The 24731-nt window shown below is 39.8% G+C and overlaps 1 protein-coding gene and 1 long non-coding RNA gene across 2 annotated transcripts; one reads left to right on the top strand and one right to left on the bottom strand.

Moving 5' to 3' along the window:
• Window positions 1–508: 508 nt before the first annotated feature.
• LOC144651649 (uncharacterized) lies at window positions 509–21768 on the top strand. Its single transcript, XM_078511595.1, has 20 exons — window positions 509–589; window positions 680–762; window positions 1235–1312; window positions 1837–1960; window positions 2526–3268; window positions 4257–4530; window positions 5759–5965; window positions 6711–6881; window positions 8696–9039; window positions 10300–10362; window positions 11195–11321; window positions 12995–13211; window positions 13785–13984; window positions 15694–15811; window positions 17322–17439; window positions 17981–18104; window positions 19120–19364; window positions 19718–19842; window positions 20418–20551; window positions 21457–21768. Exons 1-20 carry the CDS (start codon window positions 553–555, stop codon window positions 21603–21605), a joined length of 3681 nt encoding a protein of 1226 aa, XP_078367721.1. The 5' UTR covers window positions 509–552; the 3' UTR covers window positions 21606–21768.
• Window positions 21769–22795: 1027 nt separating this feature from the next.
• On the bottom strand, window positions 22796–24656 carry LOC144652010 (uncharacterized). The gene is made up of 2 exons (XR_013570417.1): window positions 23648–24656; window positions 22796–23600 (listed from the first exon to the last, which is right to left on the bottom strand). It is a non-coding gene; the product is annotated as an uncharacterized LOC144652010 (long non-coding RNA).
• Between the last annotated feature and the right edge of the window lie 75 nt (window positions 24657–24731).

Here is a 24731-nt window from a genome sequence, read left to right as displayed (position 1 = left end):
CGACTCTGTTTATTCTAAACGCTTTCCTTTCGCGCTTCTTTACATCACCATTCTTTCGTCGTTTGCCCAATTTCCTGCCGTCATCTACTTTGTCGTTCACCTCGGCATGACAGCTCGTGACATCGTAAAATTCATCATCGTCCACTACCTTAAGTTTCTTCACCTTTGTTTTACGAACAATTCGGAATCCGCATCGACTGTTATTTGTTCTTTCAATGCCAAAGCTTATGAAGTACAAGAGAATGTACACAATAAAAGATATCCCACAGTATCCTCGTGCCATGTTTGCGATCGAATATTTCCCTTTTTCACAATACGCTCTGATCATGACGTAAGTACGCGTAATAATCGCTTCCCAAATTCGAAAACGCGCGCTTTAGTCTTTAAGCTGCGCCTGCACTACTTACATTTTCCACTTCCGCGCGCATGACGTGTGGAATTTCGTCCATTATTACGTGGCGCGTTCGTCAAGCTGGTTTGCACAGAAACAGCGAAAACAGACATCAAATGAATGAAGGAAACTTGAAAAGAACGCTGAGACGGTAACAAAATATGGACGAGAATTCAATAGACTTGGATGCTCTCAGCGGTAAGAGTTTGTCCTTTGTCTCCTTTTCTTTTTTGTTGTTTAACGTTAAATATTCAAACTAATAAGATTCCTTTTGTTTTTCATGGGCAGGAATTCCAAGTGAAGAGGTTTTTGATAAGCTTCTGAGCGATTCAACGTTTGTGGACTACTTTAACACGTTTCTCTCACTTCCGGTATGTGCAACAGAATTTGCGGAGCTAAGATACTATACATTGCTATAACTATAACACATGCCCTACAGAGAGTTTTACAAGAATATTATACGATCGTACTGTTTTATAGTGGTTTTTCGTTCACTCAGTTCTGTTATTGGTTGCTAAAGCAACATGCGCAACGTTCTCAATTTGGACTCGAAAGTATTCGGACTAAATATTGCTTTGATTTTCCTTTACTTTTTTTTATTTAGCAGGCTCAACCAATCAGATGCAAAAACCACAACCAGTTGCGACTTGGTCGAGCCTGTTTTCCCTTGCTCGGCTCCGGTCACGTTAACTGTGATTGCTTTAGTTTTGGCTTCGCGACTCTTTTTGAAAACTACTTTAAAACAAAAAAACAATTGTCATTTAGTTCGTGCCACTTTTGCTGTGCTTTGTCGACAACTGCAAGTTTTTGTGTTGAAATATGATCTTGTTTCCCTCCTAACAGGTCTTTGGCAAGAGGTTATGCTACAATCGAGCAGAAGATAATTTTAATATTGACCCTCCTCCACCACGAACATGTTATGTAAGTAACGCTGGACTTTATTTTATTTGGCTTGTAAACCTATTCAAAAATTGCCCCATGGCCAATCTTTTCAGTTGTTGCCGGAAAAATGCAAAAGGTTGCGTTGCAAAATAATTTTATGAATAATTGCCTGGTGTAACAACACCTCAACTACTAATCAGACTCTGTTTTAGCTTGTTTTAGTCTACACTGAAAAACTGGCTGAGGCCGAATTTGGTAAGAAATATGACGGATCCTCGTCGCGTGACTTGCGTGACAATTTTCGGGGTGCCTCCAGGTCACTTGATTGCACTATATTTTCTAACTGGATCAGGTACTGAATCTGAAACTCAAGAAATGTTCCAAAGAATGATTACCAAAAAAGACGCTTGTCCCAGGGTATGGTTTGGAGACGCGAAATAAGATCGAACAATAAAAGTGAACCATGCGGATGCTTGTACCCCCGCCTCCACTTCTTCCACCTCGGATGACATGTTGTACCCAATCTTTTAGTGGTTGCATTTTTCTCTTCTTTTCATTTATAGCATGTACCGCATAACCGCGTAAAAACATGGGTGAGGACAGAGAGGATGCGGTTCTTTTGGAAAACAGATCTGTTCCTCGAGTATACTTTATGTGTTCAGCTTCACAATGCTACTGACACTTCAGGTAAGCCAATGCTAACAATTAACTTACTTACACCAGCAATTCATAGCGGCTGCGTCAAAATTACTATACCTTCAAATGCCATTCGAATCGAAGAAACACTAACTTAGAAAGTGCCAGTGAGTCGCGGTGGCCTAATGGTTAGTGGGCTGTACTCCGAAACGAGCGGTCCAGGTTCCAGCCCTGGTCGGGGCACTGCGTTGTGTTCATGGGCAAGACACTTTACTCTCGTAGTTCCCTCTCCATCGACGTGTATAAATGGGTACCGGCAAATTTACTGCTGGGGTAACCCTGCGATATACTAGCATCTCATTTAAGGGGGGGAGTAGAAATACTCCTAGTCACTTCATTTCACTTCCACCCCAAGAATGAAATATCACCTCTCCTCACTAAAAGCCGTACAACGCCATTGCTGACAGAGTGCTACCTCCGTTCCACGTCTTCCGCTAAGTTGAGACAAGAAACGTCCCCCTGGCTGCACACACATTAAGAGATACATCGCAGATTTTGATTCTACAACCGTTCTGTTAAATCCAGGTACTGCATAATTCATTTAATTGAATTTTAGGTACATCGGTGGACTGTGATGAAGCCAGGACCTTTCTAGGCACAGTCGAGGACATGCACAAATTTCTAATTTTCCTACGCGGCACTGCGGGGCACAAAATCTTATTGTTCTGGATAGATGCCGAGCGATACCGTCGGGTAACAAAGAAAGAGCACAGGAGATTCGCCTTCCGAGAAATTCAAGCCAAATACTTACGGAGCGGATCTCCCAGGGAACTACCTGAGATTATAAAATGGGCGAGCTTATGCGGCGGTACCTCCCAGCTGGGCCGAACATCTTCCTTCAAGTTCCCAAAGAGTATTACAAAACGAATGTACCTCTCTGACTCCTCGATATTCTCGGAAAACGTTTTTATTCCCGGACAGAAAATGGCTTTGGAGCGTTTGAGTTGTTACTGGGTGCCTAAATACATACAACATAAAAAAATTATTTTAAGCCTCATCGCCGAAAAACGAGGCGTTCATGCGGAGTTGAACGCGGAGCCTAGACATTTTTCACCGGTTCCAGAGGTCGACAATCAGGACATTCCAGTTTCCAGAACCAGTTCTGAGCAAGAGATTGATGATTTTATGGAAGCTCAGTGCGTATCGTCCACGGAAAGCCTGACGGACGAGGAAATCCTCGCGCAAAAACTCGAAGAATGGAAGATGTGGTTCTGGCAAGGAATCGACAGTCAGACTGGAAGTGAACCCAAGGTTGAGCCGCCCAAGGATATGCCGCTGGAACTTCGGCAGTTAGGCGGGGTAAGTACTGGGAACTGCTGTAAATATCACTTTGACCTCCAAGCTTAAATTAAAAGGGGAGGTTCATTCTAAAATGGCACTTTTTTGGTTCAAGCCAACGAGAACAAATATATGTAAGTCACCAACATTTCAGCTTCCAAAGATAATACAAACCCTATGAAATCCTTGTCTGAAGTAGTCCAAACAATGAGAACTGGCTGCTGCCATCTTGGAGTAACTTAGCAGCCTGGCGATTCAGACGACTTGTACGTCCAAAATCGTGTCCGTCCCGTTTTCATACTAAGACAAAATGTCCGTCTCAGACGATTTTTTTGTCTAGACGATTTGTCCGGCCGTCTCTAGTATGAATACGGCCAATGCCTTTTCACTCAAAAAGATACTTACAGGGCTCCTAACCTCGAATATTGTTCTTACGATTAATTGATAACTGGACCTAATTAGGGCATTAATAGTGCCCAATTTTTTTTTTTTTTTTACGTTGCTCGTTAAATTGTACCCTACACTACTTAGGGCGCTTTCCATTTGTCAGAACTGGCCGGCCGGTCCGGTGGTTTCGAATTTGAAATGGACCTTTTCCACGAGATTTTTCCACAAATCTACCATAACAACGTATAGTATGTAAATGTTGACTGATTTGAAAAGGCAAATCTGACTGACAATGGAATTCTGTTCTGGAATATACTGGTCTGGCCGGCCAATTCTGACAAATGGAAAGCGCCCCAAGTCTTGATTACTGATTTAAATATTGCCACACCCGATGACACCCTGAATTCAGTAGTGTAGCAGCTTGTAATTCTACTGGTCCTCTAGTGTAGCAGTTGCTATTGTCTTTGGGCCTACAGGCATTGTTCCTGGTGTTTTTTCTGTTGTTCTCTCGAATGGCAGCGAGCCATTCATATGAAATATTGCGAGAGCTGCTACACGAGGGTCCACTAACTGTTACTACTAGTTACAAATTTTTAATACCATTCGTTCTTTCTTGTGCTAGATAAGAGGCGAGGGCGAAACCTTTGCGCCACCATCGAGCCCAGTCCCTCCGGAGCAAGAGGGCGCTGCCTTGAACGCTATATCCGAGTGCGAAGAAGAAGATTTTTATTCCGACTGGTCGGAGGAAAGCGAGGAACCGATGTACAGTAGCTCGTTTTCTCACGCACCAAGAAGTCGTCTTATCTCTACACTCAAAGAGCGGTCTCAATCACTGCCCGCGATGCCGACCTTTGACATGACTTTCACAGACAAGCAGACAACTAAACAGGAAAAGGGTACGATTTAACCTCGCTTCTACGCGCACATTTTTTTGGATCGTCAGGCAATATTTCTACCTCAACAGAGGAAGATTGCGTGACAAGTCGAGATGATAGTAACTGAGTCAAGTTTTCGTGATTGGTAGCCTGCAACCGCAGACGCTTTTCAGCAGTCGCTTGTCAGGCAAGCGACAGCTGAAAATCTGTCCGCGCTTTGATTTTGAGCCTAAGCTCTTTGGTTTTTGAAATTTTCGCATAGCCTGGTTGTAGCCTACGTCACGGACAACACATTTTGTAAATATCGACAAAGTTTTTCAAATTTATCGTTCAAAATTTGTCTTAATCTTTATCAGTCGAGACCATTCTTGGTTATTTTCGCCTTTTATTACTCCTTTGTTGTTTTTCTTTGTCATTTTTAAGTTTTTTTCATTTTGAAAGGAATCAGAAAAATGACTTAATATCAGTAACGTGACATTGCTCCTTTTAGCACTAGGAACGAGTTTGATTTTGTTTCGGCCATTCTGACAGGTGCAAAATCAGATCAAGCTTTATTTGAGCTACGCGTCCAGTTTTTAACGCGTGGTATAAATTTTGATCTCGCTCACTGCGTTGTGTTTGGTCAGATGCATTAAGTAAACGCTTACAATGGTCCTTGGAATCTCTAGTCTTCCACGCAGCCGTTATTCCCAAAATATCATACCTGTTATTAGACCAGAATGGCAAATTTAGGTAAATTTATGACCCATTTTCGTACCAAAAAGATTCAAAAACCACATCTTTGGGGAGGAAGATATCTACAGACTTCCATAGCTGAGGACCGGTGTTTAAATGAAGATAAGTTGTCCTTGGTAAAGAAGGTTACCCTTTCCCCCGAGTCATCTCAACCAAGCGTTTATATGAGGAATGTTGTCATTGTCATTCCCCGGTAGGCAATTCGTATTAGCCAAAGTGTTAACATGACCTTACATGGAAAAAAACTTGGCTTTCCCTCGGGGTCATTCTACCTGTAAAGCCAGTTTCCCTTCACTCAGGGTCACCCTGACCCCCGAGCTATCAGTGTAGTTTTCCATATAAATGGTTCGCAGCCCCGGGTGACTCGGTATGGAAGAATGACCCTCCTACCAGGGACAACTCGTCTCCATATAAACAGACCCTTAAATAAGGGTTTACGCCACCGACATCAATTATGCCACTTTATCTATTAACGACAGTTTATATTTTTGTTTTAATGAAACGGATCAATCAGAGGAAGTTGACTCATCAGAAGCCAAGAAAGCCGTCAATCTTCCCAGGCTCGATCCTCCATACGCACAAATCCCGTCATCAGCTCCCAGGAAACTGAGGACCCTGTACGAGGCATTAGCGTCAGAACAGAGCAGTATTAGGGAAGAACAAGAAGAGGAGCTTAATGGATCTTCACCAGGAAGTCCCTCGTCAAAGAGCTCCTCGTCAGGTGGGTCGATGAAAAGTGTCCTAAATGAGGTTAGTAGAAGCACGTGATTAACAGGTACTTGTGTCACGGATTTAACCAGATTTTTGAACAGCCAAAATTTATATTTCTGTCGCAGGAAACCTAAAAATAAAGTCCATTTCTATTACAAATTGCTATATTAGAGCACTGAAACTATCAACGAGCATCTTTGGCTGCGGATGGCTCGGATGGAAACGGATTGCAATTTGAAAAAGCTAGGCAAACGTTTTCAATTTGTTACTGCGCGTCTTCGAAATATCGATATTTATAGCCGTAGCTTGATTTCTATCAGCAAATTAAGGTTATATATTCCTTTACATGTTCAAAGACAATGTTTATTTAGGGTTAAGTTTCCTGCTACTACTTTCAGAACATGTTAGACCAAAAATCTGCGAAATCCCCGTGACATAGTCCCTTTAAAGCAAGAGTCCCTGGAACTTCAGTGAAGGAACAAGCGCCTTTTTCAGCAAATCTTTGTTGAATCACATGACCAGTTCTGATTTTTATTACCCAATCAGAAAATAGCGCACGCTCTAAAGAGTACTTCGAAAATTGCTACGTCATCGTGACGTAATAAGAATACGTCATGTTTCTTAGCAACGTCGGTAATGAAAACCGTGGGCTCAGTGAACTCGCGGAAACGGCAATTCCGCCCTAAACCAAAATTCGTTACTTCGATTGACATGGTCAATTAAAAGACATATATTTTTCTCGTTTCTCTTAATAGCATCACCTCCGCCGACCGTCATTATGGCCTTGCGACGAGCGTCCGCCTCCCGTGTGATCCCGCTTGAAGACATTGGACACGAAATAACGTCGGTTGTTAGTGAACCCCGCTCTGTATATCCCAGGGATTCTTCCCACGGGGAACAGTTTATCCTCCCCGTGAGTGACACCGGTGAGTGACTATTACCTTATTGCTTGAGATCACCCCCTGGGAATTTCCAAGGTGTCACTGTGAAATTCACCCTGTTTGAAGTTACTTTAGAATCAAATAAGGACGCAGAGTCGAAGTAGTGTGAAATGTCAGCCGGGTTAGGCCGAGAGGGCTGACACTTCAGACTTCTGCACTAAAGCAGTTAAAACTGCTTTAGTGCAGAAGTCGACATTTTTGTCGACATTTGGAGGAGCAGTCAATGAACCACTTGTGACGTCATCAATTTAAACGTCAGTAGATTTTGATGATAAACAACTGATAGAGCTAGGTTTGACCAAGAACGATCGCGCTACACTCCTTCTAACGCGATGGCCTCTAAGAACGACTGCGTGGAGGCTGGTTTGACCTCTTCACAGCACTATTCATTTTGCGTATCGGTTGTATCCTGACAGAGCTAATCGAGAAAAACCCAATCAGTTTTTGGTGCAAATTCAGTGCTTAAACAGGCCAAAACACGTGTAATTCATCCAGCTCCTCTTTTCAGGGTTAACCAATGATTTTATCAAAACTTTTTTGGCCTAAAGGAAGAATGTGAAAGAGTAGAAAGGAGTGGGAATAACAAGGCCGAGAAAAACGGAAGGAAAAGGAGCAAGAAAAAAAGTTCAAGCTTTGCCTTGTGCGCATGCACCAAAGTACAATTTTGTACATTTTTTCATGGAATCTTCATCAAGAAAACGCACTATTGATGAAAAGTGCGTTTTAAGCAAAGTTAAGGAAAATTCAGGATCGTAGCACCCAAAATTCAGTTAAACGGTAAAAAACGCGTTTTTGAGAAAATTAGCACTGAAAGGGTTAAAGTTAAAATCGTTTCACAATGATAATTATCATCCTTGAACAAAAAAAATGTGATTTACGATTGATTTTTCTCAAGTAGTTAGCTAAGGTTTGTGATTGCTCAAACTTTCCAGACACTCTGCTTTATAAATTGGTGTTGATCATAAGCGATACCTCTAAGACCTAATTTGGTTAGCAAGGTAACAGTCAGATATCTCAGTACACGACCTTCCCTCCGGGGTCCTACCCATATAGCAAACGCAAGAGGAGAGAAAATACATGTTGTGAAAAGGCAAAAAAAAAAAGAAAGGGGGGGGAATAAAAGGGGGGGGAAAAGAGAGATAAGGGGGGAAAAAAAAAAAAAAAATTTTTTATAAAAAAAAAAAAAAAAAAAAAAAAAAAAAAAAAAAAAAAAAAAAAAAAAAAAAAAAAAAAAAAAAAAAAAAAAAAAAAAAAAAAAAAAAAAAAAAAAAAAAAAAAAAAAAAAAAAAAAAAAAAAAAAAAAAAAAAAAAAAAAAAAAAAAAAAAAAAAAAAAAAAAAAAAAAAAAAAAAAAATAAAAAAAAAAAATTTATACGAAGATATAAGCTTGTGACACAACCGAGGCGGAAGGAAGATTCGACAAAACCTTTGCAAGTCACGCTATTAAGCCACTCTTTGTAATAAAATCGTTTTAACTCGTCAGATTCTGTCGTTATTTGACCAGGGTCCAATGTCTCAAGTTAGCAAATAATCACGACAATGAAAACTGCCAGTGTACAGATAATCAGTGTCTGTTGCGCGGGGTTAACAATGTATAACAGTTTGTCACTCGGGACAAAAAAGTGTCCGTTGTCCGTATTAACGGGTGTCCGTATTAAGCGGGTAAATTTAAGAAAAAATGTATGCGGTTTTCGTCGGGAACAACGAAACTGTCCGTAATACCGGCCGGGTGTCCGTATAAAGCGGGTGTCCGTAAAGCGGGGTTCCACTGCATTCTTGTTTATCCTTTCGTTCATGCAGACCTACACCTATCAAGTGAAATGACTTTATCAGCAGTCGTAGCGGTGACTGCGGATAAACTGGCCGGCGGTCCTCTCCGTGAATTCTTGGAGAAAACACAGGAAAACATGGCGCTTAGGAGCCTTCAATTCTGGGAAGATGCCCAGCGGTATCTTTCACCTCCAGAGAATTTTGGTAGCTACAGCAAATATCACTCAGCCAAGACGCTTATTGCCACCTACATCGCCCCAGACTCTCCGCGAGAAATGCCCATGAGCCCGCAGGCTAGGACTGATTTGATGCGGCTTCTTCCCCAAGAGCGTGGAGAGCATTTGTTATCTTCCGTGGCAAAAGCGGCCGTACAGGTAAATGGTTGAAGATAGCTGATTTACAACTTGTGTTATGTCTTGGTTTATTATGCTAATAACGTCAACAAAGACAAGCATAGGAGATGGCGATGAATCGAGAGAAATCTGCGTTATTTACCCTTTACTGGTTAATTTAGGCGTCCTTAATATATATCTTGTTGAAGGTTTTTATCTCGAAAGCATTAGCCGTCTATAAGATAGAGCATTTTGCAATTTTGGAGTTTCACGACACACGAGATCAAAGATGGCCGCCAGAAGGCTGTCTTCATCTTGTGATTTTTAACAATCTGAATAGTTGAGATTTTGCGAGTAGTGTTTATCTGAACGTTCACTTGTTCATGATGGTGAAAATGTACCGCTTTTTGTAGCATAATGTAATGCCAGATGTTTTGTTGATTTCCGGCCGCCATGTTGGAGCCCAAGCAGTTGCGGTCCAATATGGCGTTTCCCTACTGTGCTCTTTAAATTTGGGTGAAACATTTTGATGCAAAACTCGAGTACGGAATACCGTGCAGGCCTGATCTTGAATAAGTAGCTTATATAGTAGTTTTCTACAACCTGTGTATTGTCGTGATTAATTTCCTTCAATGTTTTTGAATTGATTATCCTCGCGGTGTGCGTAAAACCTTTGGGCTGATAAAAAAACAACAAGCGTAGAAATGGTGATCCTGAAAGAATAGAAAGAAAACAATATACGAACAAAAACCTCTGCTGCAATGTTAAAATTTGGCACCCTAAATTTAAAGGCAATCCCCCATGAGAAAAAAGATGGCGGGTTGTACATTTTACCACAATTTCAATACCTTGCGAACCTAACACGGCCAATAGAAACATAGAAAGACATATTTTTTTTGGAAATTTGTTCCTATACTCACAACATTGCGTATGCTAAATTTGAAGTTTTTAGAACTTTTATGTGCGTTTTTATAAGTGATTTTAGGTATTTTCGTGCACTAACAATTATGGGTAAATGTACCAGTCGCCATATTTTTGCGTACCGTGGATTGCTTTTTCAATTTTGTTAAAGCTGACAGAGGTATGAACTTCATATAAATTCTTTTCCGAATACAAGACACTGCATTCACATTCCCCTTTCTCTAAAAAATTTCATTGGTTCATTGGCCTTAAACTTCATACAGTATAACATTCTCAGAAATGTTCACGGTTTTTAAGCATTCTCATCAGAGGCAGTAAAAAATAATTGTGGAGAAAACCAACAATAAACTACTTTTTTTTCTTTGCTTACTCTTTTGGCAGGCAGTCGCCTCACCATGGTCTGAATTTGTTTGTTCTGACGAGGAACATTTTGTTGACAGTGTGGTAAGGCAACTAAAAGTAAATTAGAAATTGCCAAAAACGAGCAACGATGGGGGTGGATCTTCACTACACCATCGGTCCGCTATTCTTTTATAAATTACATGTATACATTCATATTTTGTCCATTTAGATCGATTTTCACTTGAGTGTCGAAAGTAATTCGCGTTTGCTTTGCCGGTTTTGCATTGCTATGCTTAGTTGATGGTTTTAAACACTCGCGCCACTTTCTCAACCAACCAGAACTGTAAAACCCCAAACCAATCGTGACTCGTTCACGCACGTTTTCCCGTGCTATCGTTTAAACGTTTTGCTTTGCGTTTTGATTGGTTTGCTGGATTGTTTGTGTCCATTTTGATTGGACAGATCGATTACTTTGGATTCGGTCTCACGACATTCTATCAATCATTGCTCTTTTAGTCAAGATGGATCCAAATTCCTCTTTCAAGACTGAAACCCAAAAAGGGAAATTTTATATTTTCTTTAAATTAATAAATGAAAATAGCCAGTACAAAACGCGTGGTCGAAACTTTGTTTCTGTTAATAAGGAAATCTAGTTTTCGGCGGATGTGATAGAAGTCGCAGAAGTTGAAACAGCTGTGCCGTATGTTGCGAATTTTGTGACGCTTGCCAAAAAAAAGGCAGGAAATCGGGCGAGAGCCGATTACACACTTTCGTTGGTTGATTAAGGCGTGAACGCAAAAAGTGGCGAAAAATGAGCCAGGCCATAATTAGTAATAACTGTGATCTGGCGCTTCTTCCTCGGTACGACAAAATGGCTCGAAAGTCGTAAGGGCTTTTTTTTGTTTTGCTCACTTTTGCTTTATTCTTTCAACAGGGAATTCGGAAGAAGGTCAAGAACAAAATGGAGGATATCGAAAAGACAACTAAAGAAACTCGAAAGACAAGCGATATCGTTAACACATGGCAGGCGTTTAGACTGGCTATTGGACTCAGCATGTCCGGTTAGAGACAACAGCGATTTTCTGTTCAATATTTAGGGGGCACTGTTGTCGATTTTAGCTTGAGGTTCAAAAAATATCTGAATCAAAGGAAGCCAATAACGGCAAGTTGTTTTTCTGCAGAACAGTACGTTCGGACGTGAGAATGTGTAACGATGGCAGGACGTAGCTAGGATTTTTCCAAGGGGGGTCACACCCACTATGTTACACCCAGGGTATATAACAGATTGTAACATCGACATCGATTCCACGTCGTGTTTTGCTAGAAGTGAATTTTTTGTATGAGCAGTCAGAATCGGGATTTTCGATTACATTTTTAGGAACAGTATTTAAATGTAACTGTAGGACGTGAGCGGAAAGGCGCAAACATGAGTTCCGTAGGCATGAATTGCTAGGGGGTCGGGGGGGGGGTATGCTCCCCGGGAAATTTTTCAAATTGGACTCTCAAAAGTGCCATTTCCTGCGTTCTCTGGGCCGTAATTGATTTAACGGGAAGGTATTTATGGCATTAAAAAATGCTCATACCATAAGTCCGTTTTAGTAAAGTAGATTCAAAACAGACTCCAACGGATATGAAAGATGGTTTTCTTAACTATTTAACATTTAATTTAAATAATTTTTGGCCAATACAAGTTAAATCTATCTTTGATTAACAAATGCAAAATCACACTTCTGAAAATAACTATTTTGTGTATGAACTACCGGACGTTACATGTCAAACAGCCAGACGGCGACAAGCTTGAAACAAACCCCTGAGCAGTGAGAATGGGAGAGGGACAAGCCTGCAAAATAGCTCCATAAATTGAGTATGTAGCTCTGGTAAAAAAAGATTTAATTCATTGATGCCATGATTGACCTTAAGATTTGCGCGTTTTCGCCGATGTTTGTATATTTTTTCCACATCAATATCCCACAAAGAGGGGGGGGGGTTCACAGGCACCCCAGGGGCCCCTTCGCTACGCCCCTGAATGGAAATGAATCAAAATATACATAACCCAGAAAACGCGAAGTTCACATTAATGTGTTTGTGGGGTTTAGGTTGCAATTCTTTGTAATTTTTAAGTCTTGAAAAAGGAACTATTTCCTTAATTTAGTTGAAGTTCGCCAGTGTCATTCATTAAAAAACTGTTTCAAGAAAACATCCGGGAACAGCGCTACTTAAACAATAGTATGCAGCCTAGTTTATTGTCTCACTGAGCTTTTAGAAGAAGCCTGAACTCCTCAATTTTTTGTGCTTCCGGGTCTGGCATCGAAACAATGCCATCATAACGTGCTCCGTAGTCAAACCTTAGGATGCGTTTTCTAGAAAGTAAAAAGAATTTTGTTATATGGTTAGAAAATGTTCCCCAACAGCGCGCGCTCTTATTAGCTAATTCAAGGTCACATGACATCTAACAATAAAACCTTTTCCCGCCAAAAGTATCCGAGCGGGTAACATTGCAATATCCATCCATGTTGTCCGACGAGCGCCATTTTTCTAAGTGTTCGTTGTGCTTTATAACAAAACACTTATTAAATAACTGATCCCTCTGGAAACCAGTTAATTTTGTTTGCCTCGTTTCTCAATCATTCCCTCGGCTTTGCCTCTGGAAACATTGAGATTCTCGGGAAACAGCATTAACCGTTTCCCTCGGGAACAGTTGTTAAGTGTATTATATACTATTCTCTGTTTTCAGGATTTTCTCTCGGTCAAGACGCTGAGGATAAAGACGAACGTGAGGCGCTAGAAGAAACTATTAAAATTCCAAGCTTGAGAGAGAAAGAACACGTGGACTATGGTGGGCGCGGGAGACGAGCCTCTCACTTCTACGGTCACGTGACTAGACGGGATGACGAGAGTTCAGAAAAGAATAAGGCGATTGTTGGAACAAAAATCCGACCTCCAAAACCAAGGTGAGCCAGCAACAGCACCTGTAAGGGTTTTGATTGTCAACTCGTTCATGGCTTTCTCACTGAACTTTCTTATCATCATCATCATCATTATCATCATCATTATCAACATCATCATTATTTTTGAACAGTTCGTCCTTATTTTTTTATTTATGTATCTATTTGACACTTCTTTTAACACGGTAACAACATCAGGAATTCATTACTATTAAAAATACAAAACCTTAATACTATCTTATTACTAATTACAGTCCTGGTTCCCATGAATGCCGTGTGAGCTTAAGGCCGTGGCAAACGTGGACACATTGTTGTTCATGATGTTTTCTTAGACCAGCAAACGGGGAATCATTTGTTGTGGACACAAAATGTTTCTGAAAGAAATCAGAACATTTTGTGTCTCGGACACAAATTTTGTATCCGCAACAATTAATGTTGCGCACTCGGTCAAACAGGAAAACATTTATGTCCGCAACATTGTGTCCACGTTTGCCACCAACTTTAGTCTCGCGAAATTCAACATGGCGCAGACCTAAGACTTCGCTGATTAATTTTACCTTCTCGTGTTTCTTCTTTCAGATGCTTTAACGATGTCCTGCACGATACCCTTCAGCTGCTGTGGTTTAAACGTTTCTTATCCGAGAAGAACTGTGAAGCCCCCTTGCTGTTCTGGCAGGCGGTTGAAAACATGAAGGCTAACTGCAAGGACCCCAAAGCCCGGCAAGCTAGGGCAATGATTATCACTAAAAAATATTTCATTAACATTCCGTCACCAGCCGGTTAGTGTTTACTCTCTTACAATATAGTGTAGGTTTCGCTTGAATGCCGTTAGTAATATTTATACCTAATCGTACCTTTTTGGTACGCTTCGGCGGCATATCAGGCGAGTTTGGTCGAGCCATGGTTCGTATTTTGGCTCGACTGCGTCTCGCCAAAATACCCAAGGCGAGACCAAACGAGCCTGATATGCAGTCGAAGCGTACCAAAAAGGTACGATTAGGTATTTACCGTACCCAAATTCAGCCAAAAGTCCGGTTATATTTATCGCTCTGTTGAAGCCATGCTTGCAAAAAACGTACTGCAAAATATGTTGACTTGGACTTCAACACTTTTACCAAGTTCTTCTTCTGCCTTTTTTCCACTTGTTTGTTTAGAGTTTCATTCTCTAAATTTTCAAAATCAAAATTAAGCGAAAAATTTGGAAATTCCGACTCCATTTTTTCATTTTCATTTTTTACTCGTCGGCAAACATCGCGCAATTGGCAAGCGCACTCAAGTTTAGTTTTGGCGGGAAAGTTTTTCTCTTTTTACGACCGCTAAACACCGCTAAATTTAAATTACAAAGTTCTGTTTTTATTGGTAAAACCTCCTCCTTAATTCATCGTACAGTAACACTACTTTACTTCAAAGTGACCGTGATATGGGGCATATCAGGTCAGTGACTTGATATCGTAGGATATCAGGACAGTAGATCGCGCTTCTGATTGGCTACTTGCGAATTTGGGTACGGTAATATCTAAAATCGCACCAACTAGCAGTATTCCATTTCAAACTGATGATGGTAGAGGTTTCATCGAAAACAAGTATTTTAAACTCAAAAATCTGTTTGCCTTTCATAGAATATATGTCTATTCTCTGCACGCATTGCGTGCCTATAGTGTTTGATTTTTTTTATTTCTTTGTAATTTTTTTTATTGTAAATGTAATTTATTTACCCACATAACACCAAAGAGCTACGTACTCGTTGAGACGTGTACGTGCATCGAAGATCGAAATGGAATTTGGAGTGTTGGTTTTTGTGGCGGCAGGAAAACCGGAGAACCCGAAGAAAAACCCTCGGAGCAAGGACGAGAACCAACAACAAAATCAACCCACGAACTCATTTCATTACTAGAAAAATAGTTCAATTATATGGCATTAATAGACAACTAGAGATAACGCGGCCAATGGCGGTCCATAAAAACTCGGGGCTGGTTCAAATCATAATAGAAGTACTGTTAAATGACGTCATGACAGGTATAGTTTAATTTGACATCCCTTTCGTTTCCTGTTTGCTGCTTAGTGAACACAACTGGTGCATTTTATTGTAACTGAACACAATTTAATTTAGTTTCTATTTGCTTTCTCTGTTGAGCGCGCTAGACTCCTGATCGAGCGGTCCGGGTTCGAGCCCTGGGGAGTAACCTGCGATGGACTAGCATGCCATCTAGGGGTAGTAGTAATACTCTCAGCCGCTTCTTGCTACAGAAACGGGGGCTAAGCGCAGGAGCTACGAGCCGGTTGGGCTTAAAAGGCCTTAAATTGTTGCTTTAATGTCATGTGCCATTTATCTGGATCTCATCAGACATTGAAAAGAAATTGTTTTAGTTTTGGTTCAGGTCAAAAGAGTGACCGAAAGAACGAGGTCGTCGTATAAACGGGGTGTTCGTAAGGCAAAGATCCACTGAATGAATAACATTGAAGCATGATCACGTGTTTTGGTTTCTAGTTGAATACCTAAACTGTAAAGCTGACATCATCAAAGATATCCCGCTTCTAGAGAAGACGACCCCTCCACTGCTTGTCTCTGCCCAGGCCTGCGTGGCACGCTCCATGGAGGAAAACTGGTACGGACTTCTCTTTGTTCTATAATTACTCTTGCGTTTGACAGCCAGCTTAACCAAGATATTTGAAATAACGTTTGAAAGGTTAAGGGACTGGTCAATAAGTACCAGGGGGGGTGGGTCGGAGCAATTGGAAAAGTGATGGTTCGAAAAGTTGTGACCCACCCCTTCCTCCTGGCTCAAAACTGATTGACCCACCCCTGGTAGGGGGTTAAAATTTACATGACCCACCCCCTTTGCTAAGGAACCAATCTTTTCTTTATTATCCGTTAAGGGTTGGAGGTTTTTGATTTGGCATAAGTTTTTTAAGTGCAATTCCCTACATATAACACCCTGATTTTCCCTGATGGACACTGCTGTTCCATGTACGTCTTTACCCGTTTCTTAACACAGCAAAGAAGAATGAATTTATCACTTCTTATACTAGTCTGTTGTAAGTTTTCCACATATTTCTGTGTGAAGTCCATGGGAAAATTTAGACACAAACATGCGAAACCTGAAACAGTTTGTTATATTATTTCATAAACAACTATTGAAGAGTTCATATTTTTACACAGAAATTGATAACAGAAACTACAACCACTGTCCATCATTCATATTTGCAAAGTGTTTGATTTTACTGGTATTAAAAGGCTTAAAGCCCAGCGTGAATCTATGCAGGTTGAAAAGAGACAGGCAAGCCTGATGTTATGATCACAAACCATCTAGGGGGGTCAGGGGGCATGCTCCCCTGGGAAATTTTTATATTTGGGCCTTCTGAAACCGCTAAAAAGTTATTAAAAAATGCTCACACGGAAAAATTTATCAATTTTATATACTGATGAATACAGCTTTTCTTGGAACTATAACAGTTTAAAGTTAGTGTATAAAAAAGATGACCCACCCCCTATGTGTAGATCAAAATTTCATAACCCACCCCTTTTCGAGGGCTCAAAAACTGATGGCCCACCCCCTTTCTGCTCCGGCCCACCCCCCCCCCCCCCCTGTACTTTTTGACCAGTCCCTAACCGAGATCTCCGGAACTTTGCGGGCTTGCGAGAAATCATTTAAAGGATAATAAAACCAGTAGCATCCTTTTGTTTTCAAACATGTGAAAAATATTAAAAAATGTTTGTCCTTGGGCATTATTTGTTCCTGAAGCTCACAGTTTCTTCGAGTGCAAACCAAAAAAGCGTTTCTTGGAACAGATTAAGTCCACGGACAAATATCCGTGCATATTTTTGCGCCGAATTGGGAGTGTTGTTTGTTTGTTTGTTTGTTTGTGGCGTATGATATGTAAACGTGTTTATTATAAACGTACTGAGATTTACCCACTGAGAAGCCGCAAAGTAATTTTCGTTCGTAAACTGATGTAAACCAATCAAATGGGGGGTATCGCTTTTTACACGTGTGAGAAAAATGATACGTCCAATCAGAAGCCGCGAATCATGTTTTTTTATCAATATCTTGTCATCATACCCGAAATTCTTTCCAAAGATAAGTGTTTTTGCGATGAGATTTTTTTTTCATGCAGGTATTCTGATTACGTGGACACATTTCCTGATGATGAAACTGAACGAGAAAACTTTACAAAGTACGCCATGAGGAACACGCTAGCAGGCGTATATAAGATGGCTGCTCATGGGAAAACGGTGAGCTCGGATGACACTTGAACTCTTTTACTTCCGCTCCTTTGAGGAAGAGAAAAGGGGGGGGGTGGAGAGAAAAAGCTAAAAGAGAGAGCCTTTTTTTATTCGAGTGTCGTAAAATCATACAAAATATGGAGCCAAATGTGGACAGTGCAATTACAAATATATCTAGAAGAAACGTGTGTTTCGTTTAGACATGGTTCGGTGCTAGTGTGAACGAAATCCTACTGAGTGTGAACAAGCGAGGTTTATGTTATCATTAAGCTTAAGCTATACCTTATGAGCAGCCATGGATGAGGTACATTTTCATGAAAAGATCTTTAGAAGACAGCCTGGATGGTTTCAAATAAACTGACAAGTTACAAATCAATTCATAGCTAGTCAGGAGTTAACCGTAGCCAGTCAGGAGTTAACCGTTTTAAATAATTCACTTTCATAATTGGATAATAGAAAAGAATTTTAATCGTTTTAATGTTGGTTTTCTTTCAATTGTCTAACCGTTTATTTGTTTTTGTTTGTTTTTTCTTGTGTTTCTTCATCTCAGAGAGGTTTGTGGGTCATGTTCGCTCACAATATCATGTGCTTCCAGCGAGGGATTCATAATCCTGACTCTCTACGAGATTTTAAACAGTTCCTGAAAAAGGAGTCCAAGGCAACTGTGGAACTAAGTGAGTGCTGAGAAATAACACAGTCACTTGAGAACGCATCAATGCCCCTAACTCTGTGTTCTCACCACTGCGCCAACCCCGCTCCCTAAACATTCTCTTAATATATAGATTTAGGCAAGCCTAAAAGCGGAGCTCCCCATTTATTTAATTTTCACTGGAGCTTACAATGTTTTCATTCTAGTGAATAAGCGGCCAAAGTACTAATGTTTATGGCGGTTTATAGGTGCGACACAAATTTAAATAGCTCACGGTTATACTGAATGTCAGCAGTACGACAAAAATAACAATCTTAAAGCGGGGCAAAATCATTACTCATGGCACGAAAAATTACTTTAGAGTACAGTAAATTATCTGCTTTCTAGCAATAGAAAATAGTTACGCGATCCTGTTATAGTTTCGCAGCAGTTTAGTAGACTCCACAATATCTATTGCATTGATATAGGATATATTAAACGTGCATTGCAGAGTCTGTCGGATTAGCTCAATCGGTAGGGTGCCAGTCTGCGGATCCGGAGAGGGTCAAGTTTTTTTTTTCTTTTTTCCTTTTTTTTTTTTTTTTTTACCCCGTAGCAATAAAATGGTTTGTTTATTTATTATATCAACCCGATTTAGCTTTCGAATGCTCCTTCATGTACGATGCTGGCTTTACAGATAGACACGAAAGTCATCGATCGATTATGGCTCTCAATGTCCACTTTTTGGCGGTCGATTACTTTCTACACGTAATTTTCAGCCACATTTTGTTTCATTGCTTCTTGTTTTTCTTTTCAAACCTCTTTAAATTTTACAGGCCGCCTTTATACGGCCTTCTTGCTTCACTATTTCTACCATCAAACTATGGCGGCCATGTTGCGCAACTCCGTACGCCATACGGACGCGCCCGCGAACCATGTCGCTATCCATGTTGACCATGAAAACTCATTTCGATAGTGTTCCTTCTTTCATGCGTATGGGGCTCTGCTCTGCGGCCCTGCGAGCCGCTGTAGAGCTCCGCTATTAATCTCTCCTTACACAGATATAAAGCGCCATGCTGTGAATCCCACACGGCGCATGATCAATAGCCAGTTCGTGAACACTGACCGGCTGATCAGTGACTTGGAGTTCTGGATGGAAGTGGAACGCTTCAAAGACCAAGCTGACTACGCCACCGAGTGCGCGAGGCTTGGAAACTACACGCTGGAAGATGAACAATTACTTATGGACAAGGCTAAGACAATTGTCAAGTGTTATATAGATTCAGACGTCCCTCCTAGAGTACAGGTTTGTTTTACAGTAGCGTGTAAATAGTTTTTTTTCTTAGCCCCAGTGAACGAAAGTCAGAAGGTGTTATTTTGCACAGTGCTAAAATAATCTTTAACGTGTGATTTTTTTATGGGAACGTGGCTCAATGAGAGGGCGAAAAAATTTGATCGCAGATTCAATTTATTAGTAAAGACCAAAACACTTTGAGCGCTCATCTTGTCAGAAGAATAAGTAGCAGCTATACAAATGGAGAACGATAATTATTATTTGTTCGTTTTTCGATGCAGTTATCGCCATAACTCTACATATATATAAAAAATAAGGTATCCAACAATTAAGACAATTAATTTGATTTTCAAATTTTCTTGTAGATCAACACTCCAAATGATTTGGCAGAGAACATTGTAGGTTTGGTTTCAACTGGGTTTGTAGAAAGAGGCTTGTTTCACGAGGCCGCTTTATCAGTCTTCACTCCTCTTATGTTTTTCTGGAAAAAGTAAGTCTTTCCTAGCTTTCACATGCTTAACTATTTATACATTCATTGTTAGCTTTGGGTTGTTTTTTGCAGTTCAACGATACGTTCGTATTATTATAATTGCAGAGAAATTTCGTGACATCGAATTTTCACAAGTTTTTTATGCCAATACATGAGCAAATAGAACGATTTTTTAAAAAAAAATCCTTAGCACTGAGCTCAATTTTTGCGTCATTAATTCTCTTCATTACTATCTTAAACTGCTATAACAATATTCGATTGAGCGTCGTAAAACCAAAACCAAAGTAATCAGTCTGGCCAATCACAGAGGGATGAGAAAATTCCGTGAACCAATCAAAACTCGAAACAAGTACATGTAGCCGACAGGAAGCGCGGGAAAATGAGTGCGAGCGCACGAGCTGCGATTGGTTTTGATTTTACTTATGAATGGTTGAGAGTGTGACGGATGTTTTTTTTAAACCAATCACTAGGCGTAGTAATGTAAAACGAAAGAAAATGCGAATTACTTTCGACAATCAAGTGATAACCGCTCTATTAATAATTTGTAATTGCGCTAAACACTTTTATTGCTTCAGGTTCTCAGCAGAACAGATCTCTAAACCGCCGGAAGAACCGAAACCTCCCAGTCCGGTTAAAAGAGGCAGTTCAAAGAAGCGAATCATGTCAATCGTCGGTGGAATGCCTTACAGGAAAATTTACGTGCCTCAAGGTGAGAAGGGAATTGTACGGTATATGGTACCCGACGGGAGCTGACGGGGGGGGGGTGGGGGCTAGAATTGCCATGTTAAAGGGGATGCTCGTCGGAAAATTTGCATAAAGCCCGTTATGGGGTGGCCCCTTAAAGAGAGCAAATTGGGGGTGGCTCAAGCTTGAAGGATTCTATTCTAAAACAGACAGACCAAAAGGTTTGTTGCCTGATTACTTTTTCGCCCACAATCCTAAAAGATACCATGATGGATAAAAAACATTTGTGTTCTGTCCTAAATGATACCAAAATCAGTAATGTACATTCCAGTATAAAGAGACGGAAAGCATCCACATCGCTTTAACATGGAGGTCCCCGGGCAACTTGATGCAACCTTGTGATTGGCTAGTAAGTGTTTGAAACTTCTGGAGTGTATTTCCGTCAACACAGCCGCTTATTCCAGCGATAGAAAAACTGAATTGTCATACGGGACAAAGAGATTAAAGGGGCAGTGTCACTAGGATTTAGTGCTACTTGAAAATGCAATAAAAGTGTTGGTATTAATTGGAAATCCACAAATAGTGGCCTGACCTTGCTGAAACACACTATACCAGTCATGAAAATTGTTAAAAAGTGCTTTGGCTACGAACGGATAGGAAAGAAGTGGTATAAAACGTGAAAAAGTTGGACGGACGTTTTCAAGTTTGACAGTGTTACTTGGAAAAAATCACTTAAAAACCAATGATCACCATTTTTTCACATTTTGGAGAATGAATTTATGCTTTTTGTTGTTGTTCAAAGACTATTCTTTTGAGTGCAGCTTCATACTTTAAGTAGTTTACACAAAAAAATAAGAAGACTTCTCGTGATAATACCCCTTTAAGTGACATTCTGAAGTCGCTTACCATCTAATTTTCTATCTGTTATAGATGAAGAGCTACATTGGTCTTTCTCCTTGAGTCACGGTCTTCGCCTCACCATGCCTTTGAGACTCGTGATCGCCAAGCGTGTTGCTACACAAATGGAACACCAGTCAGAGACGCGCTCAGTAGTTTCGCTGCCTCGGCCTACGCAATGAAGACGAGGACATATTTTCTCCAATTTTTACGATGCCTTTTGGAAAAGTTGCGCGTTAAGCATCATACGCGCGTTTATTTTCCCGTTGCTTACTTGAAGCTGCCAGGAATTCGCCTTGGCAACTCCTTTGTGAATTTAGATTGACATAAAAAAAGGTTTTTGAAGCTAAATTACAATTCTCGTTTAATTTACAAACTTTTTTTCGCTTAATGCTCTGTATTACATTGGCTGCGGTCACATCTAGACTGCTAACTATAGTTTAGATGGCGTTAACTATAGTTAGCTATTTCGGTAATGTGACCGCTTCTCTGTTCACCCTAACTAGTTAAAAAATTTACGCCTCGCTGATCCAAAACAATACAGACTAACTATAGTTAAACCCAAGCAGGGTTCATGGGTTACTCTTAAGTTTACAAACGAAAAACCAATCAGAATGCGACAATTCTTTTCGCACGTGCGAGATGAATATAAATATGCAAAACAAAGCGTGAAGGGAAGGAAAAAAAGAAAAACAACATGCCAAAAAATTACATATCATCAATGTTAGCAAGAATAAAGCTTGAATTCTTCGGCTTTAAGCATCCTTGCTTCATTTTATTTTCTTCAACGCCGAGATGCCGTGCAAAAATAGAGGAACAACTAGACACATATCAACAAAAGGGCTGTCATGAACTAATTTAAATTCGAAACTATTCAAAAGCTAATCAGAACTAACTATAGTTAACTGCATTGGTGTGACCGCAAAGACGACCAAAAGCACTAACTATAGTTAGCTATGACGTCACGTAACTTGAGACTGACTATAGACTGACTATAGTAAAACTTTAGTTACGTCGTAGATGTGACCGCAGCCAATATCTAAGCTACCTTGCCCCGATCTGCTTGAAAGATTCTATTCCTGGGATCAGTATTGACCCAGTGATTTTCTTAAGTGACTGCATTTCTTCTAGCATGTCCAGTTTCGATTTTAATATGCCGAGTGCTTGTAAAAATTCTGTAAACGAGACTACCACATGCACAACCGACAGCTCGTTTCCAGGGTCTCTCTTCTTTCCGCAATGGAAGAAGAGACCCTATGGATGATGTAAAAGAAGTGTTGCAAAACTCACGCTTTTTACTTGTTCTCAGATCTTTAACTGCTCAGACAGCTCAGATTGTTTTTCCTTCCATCAGCCATTTAAAACAAAGATATCAGGATCTCTTTTTGACTTTATTCGACAGTACAACAGCTTAGCATAAATTACATTCGGATGTTACATATATTTCTTAGTTTCAAGACTACGTTGCAAAAAGCATAACTTTCACTAGATTATGTACATATAGTTAAACACAAAATCACATATTGTTTAATAAGTAACACATAAAAGTATTCCTAAATATTTGAAAGAGACAGTATTTTTGGCCATGTTACAGGGTGTAGGTAAGTTAATATGCGGTCAACCCTGCCAACACACAACACTATTCAAGTACAAGGGTTTTCCCTTACAAACTGTGAAGAAGCAAGATCATTCGACCTTTTAGCAGTCGGATCAAGATATATACAGCTCAGATATCGAAGTATTCCGAACGAAGATTGTGGGTTGATATGACCTCACTCGACTCGCCCCGACCTGACTCGATTTGACCCGACTCGATCCGACCAAAAACCGACTTCTCTCTACACTAAGTGCCTAGATACTTCGTTTTACGATCGACCAAAAACTGCTCCTTGACGGGACAATATCATACCATCTAAAACTATACTATTAACTAACCTTACTTTCCATAACGACTGTTTTCTTCAACACTAACATCAATGCTAAATAAAATACAACTCTTCTGTCTGTATCGGGAAAAAAACTCTGATCTAACCTTCCCAATCCGGTTCCCGAGCTTCCTCAGCGATAAACAATTTTCAAAATCTCTTCTTGGATGAATTTTGTCGCACTTTATAGAAGTTTGTGTCAATAAGTTAAAAACAAACAATAGTGTTTACATATATTCTCTACCTAAAAAGCTTTCATTGAGTATTATTCTATACCAACACAGTAAAGAATAAACTACTTTACTGTAAACGTCCAAAACTATCTTTTCTGACTTCAAGATTAAGAACTGACCTACTTATTGTAAAATATATTCAAATTCTAATAATGATTTATAACGACTAAAATATTATAGAACAGTTTTCAACTGAGTGTCGTATAATCAAAACCAAAGTCATCACAATGGACACAGACAATCCAGTAAACCAATCAAAACTCGAAGCAAATACATGTAGCTGGCATGAAACGCGTGAAAACGAGTGCGAGCGAGTCACGATTGATTTTGGCTTTACTTCTGATTGGATGAGAAAGTGGCGCGATTTTTTTAAAACCAATCACTAAGCGTAGTAATCCAAAACCAACGAAAACGCGAATACTTACGACACTTAATTAAAAACTCCTCTGATCAATCTACTAAATAATGACTAAATCATAGCTAAACCTATAACTGAATAAACCTACCTAGTAGAAATCATGTAACGTTCATCACAAGTCATTCAAACTTGTCGCAACATTTAACTTTCTAACTATTTCCTATGACTTTTCGTATGGATTTTCTTAATACAACATTTTTAAACTTGTCTACCAACGACATACTTACACATTTAACATTACCAGTAGTAAATAACCATTCTAGCATATATCAAACCAGTAAATAACCAAGACAAAGTGTATGGCATTCTTTTGCCAAATTCGTTAAATAGTTTGAAATGGTATTTTTCAAGACTTTCCAGAAAACAATGCACGATATTGCATGGTGTTGCATGACATTGCACAGTAAGTTAGCCAATCAACGCACACACGAAAACGTGCATTACTTTCTGGTTTAGCAAATACTAAGTTATAATATTACAAGGATAAGTATACATATGTACGTTTGTAGTACATCATGTCAGTAATACACAGATAGATGGAATAAGTTATCTATGCATTTAGACTTATATGACTTAAATGTAAATTCTTCTCATAAACTTACACGTATGTAATTTGTCAATTGTGACATGTAAGTAGAGTTGAGCTTTTTTGGATTGATTAACAGAGGGAAAAGAATTTTTTTGGGAAAAAAAAAAAAAAAAAAAAAGCCCTACATTCCCTATATAACTATG

The sequence above is a fragment of the Oculina patagonica genome, chromosome 4 (assembly GCF_052425735.1).
Source record: "Oculina patagonica isolate OP01 chromosome 4, crgOcupat, whole genome shotgun sequence".
In the NCBI taxonomy this organism is placed as follows: domain Eukaryota; kingdom Metazoa; phylum Cnidaria; class Anthozoa; order Scleractinia; family Oculinidae; genus Oculina; species Oculina patagonica.
This window is presented reverse-complemented; position numbering and strand designations above follow the sequence as displayed.

Bases quoted from the DNA above. Each gene is read 5' to 3' on its own strand.
- LOC144651649 (XM_078511595.1), top strand. From the start codon at position 553: ATGGACGAGAATTCAATAGACTTGGATGCTCTCAGCG. The intron at 3,269-4,256 runs GTAAGTACTGGG...TTCTTGTGCTAG, and splicing joins AACTTCGGCAGTTAGGCGGG to ATAAGAGGCGAGGGCGAAAC. The intron at 13,985-15,693 runs GTTAGTGTTTAC...TTTGGTTTCTAG, and splicing joins TAACATTCCGTCACCAGCCG to TTGAATACCTAAACTGTAAA.